General features: G+C 42.9%; 1 protein-coding gene and 1 long non-coding RNA gene across 3 annotated transcripts in view; one reads left to right on the top strand and one right to left on the bottom strand.

The window, feature by feature from the left end:
* LOC139800606 (uncharacterized) overlaps window positions 1-12708 on the top strand; it is a 29406-nt gene extending 16698 nt beyond the window's left edge. For both annotated transcript variants that reach the window (XR_011727835.1, XR_011727834.1), the window contains exons 4-6: window positions 6289-6365; window positions 11773-11943; window positions 12596-12708. This is a non-coding gene — a long non-coding RNA (uncharacterized lncRNA). The remainder of the gene's footprint in view (window positions 1-6288; window positions 6366-11772; window positions 11944-12595) is intronic.
* Window positions 10038-13117, bottom strand: LOC139800605 (uncharacterized). The gene is made up of 5 exons (XM_071753884.1): window positions 13044-13117; window positions 11381-11536; window positions 10708-10836; window positions 10461-10598; window positions 10038-10224 (listed from the first exon to the last, which is right to left on the bottom strand). Exons 1-5 carry the CDS (start codon window positions 13044-13046, stop codon window positions 10135-10137), a joined length of 516 nt encoding a protein of 171 aa, XP_071609985.1. The 5' UTR covers window positions 13047-13117; the 3' UTR covers window positions 10038-10134.
* Between the last annotated feature and the right edge of the window lie 115 nt (window positions 13118-13232).

Raw genomic sequence — 13232 nt, 5'->3', positions numbered from 1 at the left:
TCTTAAAGACCTGACTGTTCCTCCAAATCATGCTTAAGTCAGTTGGTGCAGCAATGACAGGTATTTCTGCAATTAGTTTTGGTACTCAATGTTTAAGTACCAAACTGCAGTTGGACAGAGTATCTGAAAACATTTGCAGTAATAAAAATGAGAGGGATAGCATTGGTCTGGGTTCTGTCAGACCAATTCCAGACACATTATGTGCTCTAAGGAATGCCCCACCCAATGGGACACGTTCATAAATATAGCCAAAAACTGTTGAAGGAAAATGTTTTATCCACATATACTCATGGAGTAACATTATAACATGGCCAATCTTACCAAGTTTCATAATGAATAGTAAGTGGGAACTGAAAAAACCAAACTGTTGCCCATTCTTACCGTAAATGTAAAGGAAAAGAAACACTGTAGGTGGGGATAGCAGTTCTGAGCCATTCCTTTGGTGTGTTACATGTAATTGTCCCAAAAAACCCCAATAGGACTTCACCGTCAGAAATCTCCCGTTCTGCAGACTGCCTCTCCTTACCTTGTTGGCCACAACCCCTGAGCACTTCTAGTGACAACCAAAAAATTAATATCATTTGACGTATTTCATATTTCCACTTCTGTTCCGTGATCTTTTTTTCCTTCTGTCTGCGGTTGTTTAACCTTGATCCAGTCATTCAGGTGAGAACAGAGAAAAGCAGAAACAAGTCTGTGTTTTTTTCCCCCTGCATGTGGAGTCACAGCATGGCTGCCACCCCAGCGTGGTCAGAGGGGGACTCAGTGGCCTTGAAGCTGAAGTGTTCTTTAAAAACAAAACAATATTTTGCTTATGGCTCAGTGATATTTAACTTTTTCAGCCAAAAGCCATTATTTTACCAACTGGCTGCTGAAAATAGTGACTGTTGAATTTTTCCCCTGGGCTTTTGGACCGTGGACGAAATTGTGGGAGAGCACCATTCAGGTGCCAAGCTCCAGGAGCTACACTGCAGCCAATGATCAGCCCTAGATTTTGAAAAATCTTCCTGTGCCTATGGTATGTTGTGCCTGTTTAGGTCTTATTTGCAAGCTGTTCAGCTGCAACAGATATTTCAGTGGAGCAGGGAAGTATGCTTTGGAATAAAAGCCAAGGTGATGTTTCCATCGTGTGAGCTGGCTTTGCTGCACTGGCAGCTATGAATGAGGTGACTCAGTCCTGTGCAGTCACACAGGGTGGTGTGGCTGACCCCATCTTCATTCAACAAATCACCCTTTGAACTGAACACTTTTCCTTTCTCTGGTGCACCACCCAGACCAGTCTGCTTAGCTCCTTGATATCCAAGTATAGTAACAGTGATATTTGGACCAATGCTTTCAAAAGTAAATCCTGGACATTGCATGTGAAAATTGCCCCCTCTGCTTAGGCACTTAAATAAAGTGCCTGCCCTCAGAAAAACAGTTCTGAAAACCTCATATTTTACCATTAGTGACATTTTGTTGTGATCTGTTATCTGTGCGGTTCCACAAGTGACCTAGAATAAGAAAAGCAGAATTCTTGTTCTTAGAAATGGAAAAATTTGCCCTTTAGGGAGTATTCCACCACAGTGAAATATTCAAGCATGCACAGGGTGGCCGTTTGCCTTTGCTTTGACTGTCATATCATAGGATGCTCTTTCTAAGCAGCAGAGGAATTGTCCACTGGCAATCGGTGAGCTGCAAAAGCAGCTGGAGATGATTCGGGGTGGTTTACGTTCATAGTGTAACTTTCCCTGGGGGGAGCAGAGTGCAGCACATGGCTGCAGCAGAACAGGGGGAGTACACCAGAGCATTTGTAGTGACTGCTGCAGGCCACAGCCACAGCACGGATTGGGGTTGCCCTCAGACTTCTCAGTGATTTCTGTTAGCCTATGCACAGCTAAAGAATCATCTGTCTGACTTTATTTTAGCTTTACTTCAGAAGAACCAAAGCAGATTGCCTCCTGTTAGCTGCAGCAGGGTGTAAACAGAGGCTTGGGACTCAGGCTTATTGTCTGGAAGCAGCATACAGGTCAGTCTGTGGCTTAAAGGGTTGTGTAATGTCCTTAATTTAAATTTATATCTTTAGGTACAACCTTGCAGTTTCCCCAACTTAAGCCTTTTCTGAATAGTGAGGGGGAATTGGGTTTGCTGAAGGAGCATGTGAGGGGCAGAACACTAATATTTGATCTGGGCAAAGTTACGTTTGTAAAAGAAAGATTTAAAGGAGACAGTGAACTATATTTTTCCAATCAGAAATATGCAGAAAGAACTTCTGTGCTAGGCAAAATCTGTCCATACATTCTGGGAGTTCAGTATCTAGAAGAAGTAATCACCAATACAAGATCTTCTTTCTCACTTTTGTCAACCTACACAAGAAAGAACAAAAATGGATAAACTATAGGGGGGGGTTACCATTCTTAATGCAGAATACACTTGTCTGCACATGGAATTATCCAGATCGTGCCCTTATAAAAGTATAGCAGGAACATCAGCTTAAACAAGACCTGGAGTCTTCCCAAGAATAAACAGATACTAGTGTGTAGTCTTACCTTTTCAGTGTTCATTCTTCCTCCACATTACTCGTCCATAAAAATACAAATGTCAGTACTGAAATAAAGGTTGTTCAAGGGAAAAAAAATAATTATTAAACCATTTGCCTCTGTCAACAGCTTGAACACAAAAGCCCATATCTGACGTTCTGCATTTCTTTGACATAGGAAGCAAACAGGTCTGCAGAGGCTTCTTAAAATAGAAAATTTTCAGCCTAACCGCTGGTTCCGCCTGTTTATTAGAACATCTGTTGGCTTGTGGGGGCTTCTCTTACTCAGAAGTGAACTGAGACTGACAGTAATGTTTGTTTACCATGTATCTGATTAACCAACACAATTTTCAATTTTCTTGACACAATGGCTTTGGGAAACCTTCTGTTTCTAAAACCTTACTATCAGGATGTTATTATTCCTTGGATTTCTGGCCAATATTGTCTTATATTTCTGCTACCAGCTCTCTTTTTCTGAGCTCAAAAGCTTTCTAGGACATGGGGCTGTTACTGTTCTGCTTGGACAGGGCGTAAAAAATATGCAAATAATAAATACTGGTAACTGCTAGGAACTCAACATTATCAAGTAAAATCTACTGAAGCTGATGTTTTGAAGAGACAGTGCCTTGAGAAAGCCAGTTTCTCAATGGAAACTGCTGAAATAAGTGTAAAATTACTTCATTTTTGTCAAAGACCTGTGCCACCTTTTGAGCTGTGAGTTTCATGATGGCAACAGTGCCACAAAGATTACTGTCCCAGACTCCAATTTCCATTAAATACCTAGATTCAGTTTGAATCAGTACTTTAGTCTTAAAACCAAATTATTTTGTATGTTAAAAGAAACTAATTGACACCTTTACATTTTCAGGTGGTATTTAAAAACCACCCTAAAGTTTGGAACTCCAGGACAATGTTAAGTCCAGTCTGTAAACAGAAATTCACCCCAAGAATGCAGCTGGAGATACTGAGAAACATCCCAAGGGGGATTACTTTGCCATCACTGTAAAACAGTTTGCTTGGTAGGGGAGACCTGTAATGTAAGCAGCTCCTTTGTGAGCCAGACCAATGTCAGAGCCTACCCCTGTGATACCTCTGAAGAAGAAAATGTTGGTGTTAAAACATCAAAGTGGAGAGCTGGTTATGGTAAAGTAATGGTAAAAGGGCCTTGCTTCTGCTTTGTTGGCATGGATTACAAAGACATGCTCTCTTGTCTGTCCATCAGCTTGGGCCATCAAAAAGCACTTGGTCTAGAAAATGAATAAATGTTGAAACACAGCTGGGAAAGGCTGGTTTGTTTTTCCCTTGACATGGAGCTATTTTCCCTTATCTGTGCTTTCCTGTTTTGGTCAATAAGAGCATGGAACAAATGTGACAGGGGATAGATGCCAGGAGAATTTTTCTCTCTTATCTTCTGTATGGTCTCACTTCTTCACCTTCCTAGGAGAAGGTCAGGAGGTTAAACAGAACAGGATAGTGCTGGAGGTGCAGAGGGAGCAGCTTCGCTCAGGAGGCAGAAGGAAGAGAAGCCCCCAAAGGAGCATGGCCCTAGCAAGGACTGGTGTTAGAGCAGTGGTGCTGGCTGGGGAGCTGATGCCAGTCTGAGCTCAGTGCCTTAGAAGCCATTGGAGACTTGAAGTGGGAAGGCTGGGGCTGCATAGGACTGACAGAGGCTGTTTGATTGCTTTCTGAAGGCATTCCCTTCCTGTGCCAGCCCTGTTGCCCACCTCTGTGTGTGAGCACACATTTGGGGATGACAGGTCTTGTCAACTTTACAGGAGTAGCTTCTCAAAAGAGCTTTTGTGTTGAGCATTTTCCCAGACAGCTGCACAAACCCATGTCCGTCTGCCTCTGTGTTTTCTTTCCCAAGAGCAGTACTCAGAGTGGAGAGCCAGGCCCTGGCTGCCTGACCTGGGATGCTTGTGGGCTTCTCAGAACAACACTGCCCTCAATATGAGCTTGGCAAATGTCACAGGGAGCTTGGTGGAAGGAAACAATATGGATCTGTGAGCAGTGTCTCCAGTTGCTTTCCCAGCAGTAGGTGCACAGCCATCGTCTGAAGCAGCTCTGTCAGTATTCAGCCAGTACTGGCAAATTCACAGTGAAGACCCCTGGCTGATTGCACCCACCTCCACAGTCATCATCTGCTCATGGAGGGTGGCAGAGAGTGAGCTGAGATGGGTGGGAGGTGAGAGGAGTACCCCTGGTGACTTCCCTTGAGCCCACCAGCATGATGCTTTCCACAATAGCATTGGCAAGACCAGTGACTTCAGGAAGGCCCTGGGCTGGGTGGCCCCATGGAAGAGCAGTAAGGGCTAGGTGTGACCTTCCACTGGCAGCAGGGCAGAGAGACAGGACAAGGTGGGGCAGGAGCGGCAGTTTCCTGGTGTGTCCCTGGCAGAGCCAGGTGGGGAGGTGGTGCTGGGCATGTACCTTAACGTGGAGCTCTGGGGTTGGCAGGGCAGTGGGCAGGCAGTGCTGGCCCACAGCCCCACTCACAGCTCCTCTGCCCTGGGAGCTGGATTGCAGTCAGCAAGGTCCTGGCCCCTGGCCCTGAGCCTGTGGGCACCACCCACACCACAGTCTCCCCTTTGTTTTTGGTGGCTTTGGATCCAGAGGCTGTAGTTGGGTTTCCTGCACCCGCTGGGAGGATGTGGGATTTTCCTGGCTGCGGAAGGCAGCAGCGAGGAGCTCTGTGGGCTGGGCAGTGACTCAGACACTGCAGTGGGCAGGGGACTGCACGGGTGGATGGGCTCTCCCCTCTCACTATGGTGGTGCCTTTCTGAACCTGAATCCTTCTGCTTTCCACCTTGCTCTTAATCTTGCCATGCAAGAGGTGAAGAAATTGATCTTGCCAGCAGGAGATACCCAGACTGGTTTGGAGAAACAAGCAGATGATTTTTATTTAAAAAATACTTAATTCCTTTCATCATAGTCATTTCTGCAGAAACACAGTCAGAAGTTGCTGTGTAGGAGTATGGATTTCTGGTAACAAGGCCACCTACACCAATCCACTGCAGGAAATAGGAAGCTCATACCCAAAGCCTTCATTGTCTAGGGGCAGGTTCTGCAAAACTGCTGAGCACCAGTGCTAAGTCCTGCTGCAGCAAATGGGAATAGATGATACTGAGCCCTTACCAGGAAGTGGTCAGGATTAAACCATCCTAGAACTTGACTCAGTGAGTTGTAGAATTGCATGGGATTTGATAGTCTGGAGGATTCTGAATCCACACAAAAATCCCCAGATAGTAACTATTGACCTGTTAAATAGAGCTGGTGCATGTTGTTTGGATGCTAGGAAGAATAAGACTACTTGTTTCTTCCCAACCCTGTCTAAAGGCTGCCTCCTTTTTTGAAAAGCTCCTTTAATTTCGGTACGTAAGAGTTTTTAAATCACACTTTTTCTTGGATTTGTTAAGCTACTATTTTTAATATTATTTTTATAGTAACAATAAAATAATTTTCTGTAGAAAGATCCCAAGCATTCACCCAGGTAGCGACCTAGCTTATCAATATTTATTCATTTTGCAACATGAACAGAAATAATAGTCAGACCTGTCTGCCATTTTATTGCTTCCTGCTATGAAGAAGGAAGCTGAAAAGTTGTCATGTAAGGGATATGTTTACTAAAAGTTACTCTGAACTAGGGTAATTTTCTGCTTAGAGAAAATAATTGTACTTTTTGCACCTGTTTCACCTGTTACTTACAAAAACATAGGTCTGCTGTAGATGGACTGTGCTCTATCTCCACTGACATGCATTTTTTTATCTAGAAAAAAATCTCATTCTGTTTCTACAAAATGTGCCTGCTGTTCCACAAGTAACAGATGAGACAACTAGAACTGAAAAGGTAATTTAAAAAAAATCTGTTTGCTTTCTTTTATCATTTGCTGGAGTTTTAATGAAAAGCTGGTTTCTGTTTCCTTGTGTAACAAATTAATTGAAAAAAAGAGTTTTGGAAATGCTAAGTGACAAGGAGAAACAATTGAAAACTTAGGAGCTTTAACGTTTGATTCAAAAAGGACCCGCAGTCCTTTCTGCTCCAAACTGCAGAGAGGCCTTGTCAGAAATCTGAAATGGAGTGAACAAAGGAAATGCAGATGTTGAGTTTGGTAGATTCTTTTTTAAGATGAAAAGGATTGTTCTGTGTGACCAGTTTTTTCTTGGATCTCATCACTGTGTGGGTCCCATACTGATTTCATTTAATTTAGTTAACTTGATAGGAAGGGGCAAAACAACAACGAAAAACCTTCAAAATGTATCTTCCTTTCCCAGAAGAGCTATTCTGCAGCCATCATCTTCAGCCCTAGGTAATTGCATACATTGTTTGGACTGCTTTTAAAAAGAAAAACAAAACCAAACCCCACATTCTAAAGATGTGTGGAAGCCATGCTTCTGTGAATTTCATTTTTGGTCAATCATAGCATAAGCTATCTAAAGAGGAAACATCTAGGCCTTTCACCTTAGCTTTTGTTTTGCATGGGGAATACAGGCTTCTAAATAGCTGAATTTGAGACAGTCCAGTTCCACATATTTAGAAGTCAGTATAAACGTTGCTTGTTTGTACTAGAATAGTTTCTAGTGTTTATAAATTGGATCTGCAATGTTTGCAGTCAGTTATCCCTTGATGTTTAGATCTTGCATGGTATTTTTCACTAGGAGGTCTGAAAAAATTTACAGCAAAGCATGTTATCTGTTTTCTCTGTGGTGAAGGCAGAGGCAGCTGAGGAAGGATCCATACTAGGAAGGAACTCCAAACAATAGCATGGATGTGTAAATTTTCCTGGTTTTATTTGAGTTAAGCTATGTATTTGGAAAGAGAGTGCTTCAAAATAATGTTGGAAATGGGCTAGGTTAGCTAGGTTGCCTGCAGCAACCTGTTTTTTGACTATTTAATGCTGGGGGGATGCTTTTTACAGTGAAACATGTTACTGCTAGAACTGGTTGGAAGCTTTCAATGGAAATACAGTAGCCTGGAGAAAAAGGGACAGCTTTCTGAGACCTGGTGTGGGGAGTTCCCATGGCAGTTCCTACAGCCCTTGTGATCTCAGTGGGATTTTTACTTCAGAGAAATAAGGGCTAGACTTCTGCTCCATGATGACTAACATACAGAACACATATCCTACCCTTTTTTTGACTAATATGTTACAGGAAACTTCCCCTTTTTCCAAGTGAAGTTTCTAAATGGATGCTGACATTTGTACTTTTGCATGTCAAAAGTATGTGAAACTCTAATTATAAGACTGCAAGGATTGCATGTGAGCATACTGTATGTGTGTACATTCCAACATGGGAGGAATAATAAACACATGAAAAAATGTCACAGCTGCGTGCAGAATTTTGCATGTTTGCAGCTCAGGTTTGACAGCTTTCCATTGGCCTAACCCTGTGTCAAATCTAGTGCAGACTATGGAAAAAAAAGTTACATAAGCAATTTCACTGTTAGTAATAAGTGTCAGTCAGAGCTCCAAAGAGGTCAAAAGATAAAGTTTTAGGTCCCCAACTCCATGCTGGTGCACCACTGAAATCATCCAAGGGCTGAGGCTCTTAGAGGCAGGTACCATGTCAGTGCCATTTGGGATGAAGTCTGACCTGCTTGTGTGTCTTCTCCTGCACTGCATGGGAACAGGTTTGCTATGAGCCAGGTCTGCTGGGTTCCTGACTCAGCAGAGAGATTGGGATCAGTGCTTTAAGAGCATCTTTCTCTCTGTACTGCTTAAGGAATGTGAGCCCATATAAATCAGATTTCGAAGAGTCAAACTTTGCTGCTTTGTCTTGCTCCACCCTAACTCCACATCTCTTTCTTACTGGTCCCCTGTATTTTTCCAGCAGTGAACATGAGCTGTCAAGTTCTTGATATTCTGAGATGCCTTTGAGTGAAGCCAGGTGCCCATCTATCATGCTTTTGACCCCTGGCCAGGCACTTGCCTGAAAATGTATTTAGTCATGCTCCACACCACAAGGCTGTTGGAACACATGACACATCCCCAAGCAGATGCCTTCTAACAGTCACCTCACCTTGGGGACAATTTCCAAATCCTTGTTCTTCCTGACTCCAAGCAAGGCCATGATTCCAGGTTTCCCACATCCCAAGGGAGGGCCACAAGCCTCCTGCAGTGGGTCAGGCTCTGTGTGCTTCAAGTGATTCCACTTGATAGCAGTATTCCCAAGAAGAGAAAATAACTGTAGAGCAGTGGCCAGAGCACTCAGGGGGACTGTGCAAAAGGCAAGTTCAGTTCTCTGATCTCCTGGGAGTGTGTCTCTAATTATTGATAAGGAGTGGGAATTTCATAAAATGTGGTTGGGAGGTTTAGCTTTCAATAGCCAACTAATAATTACAGCATTTTTTTTTCACTTGAGTTGTGTGAGCAGCCTTGTGTTCTTTTTTCAGAAAAAAAATATTATGTATCCAGCCCCACATTTCAAGCCCCAGCTGGATGATATTTGTTAGCCTACTTTCTATCATCATTAAAAGCCAGAGGAGGGAAATGAGCATCACTCATCTTACACAGTAGTAACTGGATGCCCTCTAGTGAGAATGTCTGCCCTCAGATCTATTAGTTCTTCATTCCCTGAGATGAGAGAAAAGACTTCCATACCTTTCCTTAATGTACAAATTGTGAAGTGTGAACAATCTTTAAAAAAACAGTAAAAAGAGTGAATGCTGTAGTTAGGCAGACTGTGCTGTGCCTGCTGAAAGCAGAAGTTTATCTCACCAGTTTATTGAAATATTTGAGCTCTGTTAGTAGGACTCTTGGCATTTGAAAGGACACAACAGGTTTCTACTGCTGTTTTTTCACTTCAGACGTGAGTCTTCCCTTCAATGTGACTGAGCAGTCAAGGACAACATTTATCCTAGTGCACCTAAGAACTGCACTTTTTCAGTTCCTAAAATCTTGGTGTAACAGCATCTCTGTAATGTCTTCAGAGACAGACCATTGGCACAAGGTGATAACTGATTATGCAATAAACTTTGATAATCTAAGCAAGTTACATTCAGGTAAATGGGGTTTCAGATTCTCAGATAAACAGAACATCTACAAACAGCACAAGAACCAAATCTGGTTATCTGTATTTGCTTCCTCTGAGGTCCAGAAACAACTTGCCATGAGACAATAGTGTTTCATACAGAAATAGACAGAAATGCAATTGGTTTTAGAGTCCTACATAGAAATAAAGAAAAGGAGACAAATACTAAAAGATAACCTAAAAGCCTTAAATGGAATAAAAATACCAAGCTTGTACCTTCATTCTGTAGCCTTGGGAAAGTCAAAAGTGGCCTTTCCCAGCAGCAGTAGGAATCTTCACATCTGAAGTGAAACACCTTTTAGTTTAAAAGCTGAAACCTGGCATTCTTTACACCAAATGGGAATGGGTGGGATTGTTGAGGGGGAGGGGAAGGGACCCTGCCTTGCAGGTTCAGATCATTCTTTTCACTTCTGCAATATCTCATTTTAATAGTTTTGATACTGAACCCTCCATTCCCCAATTAAATTTGCTGAAAAAGAATGAACCAAAAATGTGCCCTTCCAGACTTTATTTATATGCAGGAGAGACAAGCCCAGCTTCTAAGTTTTTCCAGGTTATCTTTTGGAGCAGCTGTACAGCAAGGCAACAAATTAATATAAGCTAGTTTTCTTCATGATTCTCAAAAATTCTTGCTCGTTTACTTCTCCATCTCCATCTCGATCAGCTTCATCAATCATTTCCTACAAAACATACCATATGTTTGATCAGGCACTGGACTCTAAACACGAGCTTTTCCATTCATTAAACGACAGAAAATCCAAAGCACTTCATGTGAAAACAAAGCTATGTATTTGATTGTTCTTTGTATTTCTGACCTCTCAGATGTTTTTGTGTAGGCATAAATTTCCACCCCATTTTTGGGAGCTACAGGATTGGTTTGTGCCTATTAGAAAAGCTCTGGTAAATCAGAATTTACCTGAAGTTCTTCATCTGTTAAATCTTCTCCCAGCTCCTTGGCAACCCTTTTCAAGTTTTTGAATGAAATTTTCCCTGTGCCATCATCATCAAATAATCTGAACGCTTTCAAGATTTCTTCTTTTGAATCCTTTTCACTCTAAAAAAAAGTAAAACATACATTAACATACATAAAACACCTGCCACCAACATGTTCTTTTCAGTATTTTTTTAATGCTGTCACAAGAATTTTTGTTAGGAATTCCTACCATTTTTTGTGTCATCATAGCCAAAAAGTCTTCAAAGTCAATGGTACCATTTCCTTCTTTATCAACATCTGCTATCATTTTCTTAATTTCTTCCTTCTTTGGCTCAAAGCCTAAAGCACGCATTGCAACCTGCACCAAAAAATATTTCTGTTAGTAGGCCACCAGAATTACAGTGTCAGCAGCTGCTCTAAAGCTTGTTTCATTTCCTCATCCAAAGCTGTAGTAATAAACAACTCACTGAAAACATCCTGGTAACACTTAACTGCTTTCTCATTTTCCCACACAGTTAGAGTGTAGGTTTGATCTTCAGATGCACACATACTTTATCTTTAGATCCACTTGGAACACGGATATATTTCTCCAAATAAGAGAAACTTCTTTGTGTCTGAATTAGGTGAACGTTCCAGTCTACATAGTTGCTAAAGGGACTGTATTATCAAAATGGGATTTAAGGGAGGTTGGAGACCAGGGATGTGATCTCCCCCCACTAAGGAAAAGAAAAGCAATTATATGTTAACCATAGAGTATACCCCAAATTCAGCCACAGAAGAAAGCAGTTATTCTTCTTTGTACTCCTAAACTATTTAAAAATAGTTAGGGCTGGACAAACAGAAAAAGCAGCTGCAATTTTGTGACCAAAGATACTTCCATCTAAGAAAAAAAGTTTGAACACCTTCAGTTCTTTTATGTCAATGCTTCCAGATCCATCAGTATCAAACAAATCAAAAGCTTCTCTGATCTCCTGCTTTTGCTCTTCTGTAAGCTCAGGTTTGAAGACACTTTTCTTCCGCAGGGTTGTATGTAAGCCAGGCTTTTTGTAGTTGGATGCCTTCAGAAAGTGAAGGAGAGAAAAGATGAAAAATAGCCCAGTCTGGGGAAAATTCAACACACAATTATAGTAGCAACAATAGTAAAGCTGTAACAAAAGCTAGAGGTGTTCTTTGCTGCAAGTGGTAGATGCTGGATATCTATGGTAATTTTCTTAGGTTATTCTAGAAAAGAAAAGCTGAAGAATTTGTTACCGGGGAATATACATTTGGGCTTCATGTTTTCTGTCTTAACCAGAAAACTCATCAACTAATGGAGTAAAGCCAGAAAAACAGATGGGAAGTCTGTACATGAACACTCCACTGGGGTGACTTGGACCCTCTGCACCTCCTGCTGGTTGCTTTGATGTGTCAGGAGTGGTTTTACCTGGACAACACGAGTAAATCACTCTCACAGCTAAAAAGCCAGGTTGTATCATGATTGTAAATGGAACTGAAATTCAGCTTCAGAGTCAGTGCTGAAATGGGATGTCCAAGAGCATCTCCTCTGTTGGATCAAAGTTCAGAGGGAGCTATGCAGCTCCAGCTTGCCTGTACACCATCTCACAGTGGTGCTGGGCAGCAGCAACATCAACACTAAGTCTGTCCCAGAAAGAGAACTAATCTGCTTGTGCTGAACTAGTGCATTATTATTCAGGATGCTTCTTGAGGCCTTTTCTGCTTCTGATGTAGATCTGTCTACTTGACAGGAATGATGTTTTCCTCGAGTACAGGGTCTGTTCTGAACCAGTGGCAGACAGATTTTAGTCCTTTAGTTTTAAATCTCTACAAATTCATGGAAGGGAAGGGCAGTCCCTGCCCACCCAACTTTAACTGGCTGGGCTTTATAAAAGGAAATAAATGCCAAGAAAGGAATTGGTTTTCTAGCTGTTGCTAAGCAATGATTAAGATCAGTTGAATTGTTACGTTTCTTTTTGGCTACCCAGTGTATAGCAAAGAAGATTCCGATTTGTTCTATTTGTATATGAAATTTCTTTTTTTTGCATGCCGTGTCCTTCCCAGGTTAGACTGGCAACTAGTTTGTCTGGAACACCTCTGACTTTTCCCTTCTGTTAACACAGGCATCAGGGTTTTACTCCATATACTCTGCTGTTGGAGAAAGTTACGTGAGGCCTTTTCCTGACTTAAACCCCAGGCAGATTTCCTCCCAGGCACAGACCCCCCACACCCTGAGAGCGGGGTATGTATTTTGCGATTCTTGGTATTTTATCGGAGGTATTTTTCATAGTGCCAAGTTTAAAGTGGGGGGGTGGGGGGGTGGGGGGGTGGGTTGCCTTTTCTCGTTTCCACAGGGGTGTTGACTTCCGCGCTGTGTGAGGATACCAAGCGGCGGAGACGGCCATGGCAACGAGCCCAGTGGCTGCCTGCCCCCCCGCACGAATTTCCCGGCAGAATGCCCTGGGAAAGCCGAGCTCCGCCGCCACAAAAGGCAGCGACTTGCGGCAGCTATTCCGCGGCAGGGCGGGCAGCGAGGGGAAGGGGATCCCGCGGCGGGGGAAGGGCGCTCACCATCTGCCCGCAGCCGCCGCTCCCCTCACGCCCTGGCCCCGCCGAGTGCACCCGCCGCCGCGCGCAGCCCACGGGAGCCGTCCAATGAGCGACCCGGGCGTACCGGAGAGCCCGCCCCCTCCCGGGGATCGGGCCAATGGCACCCGTCGGGATGGTGATGTCAGAGAGCGTCCGTGTGCAAACACGCGG

The sequence above is a fragment of the Heliangelus exortis genome, chromosome 10, assembly GCF_036169615.1.
Source record: "Heliangelus exortis chromosome 10, bHelExo1.hap1, whole genome shotgun sequence".
NCBI classification, from domain to species: Eukaryota; Metazoa; Chordata; class Aves; order Apodiformes; family Trochilidae; genus Heliangelus; species Heliangelus exortis.
The sequence above is the reverse complement of the archived record's forward strand: the minus strand, read 5'-3'. Positions and strand labels throughout refer to the sequence as shown.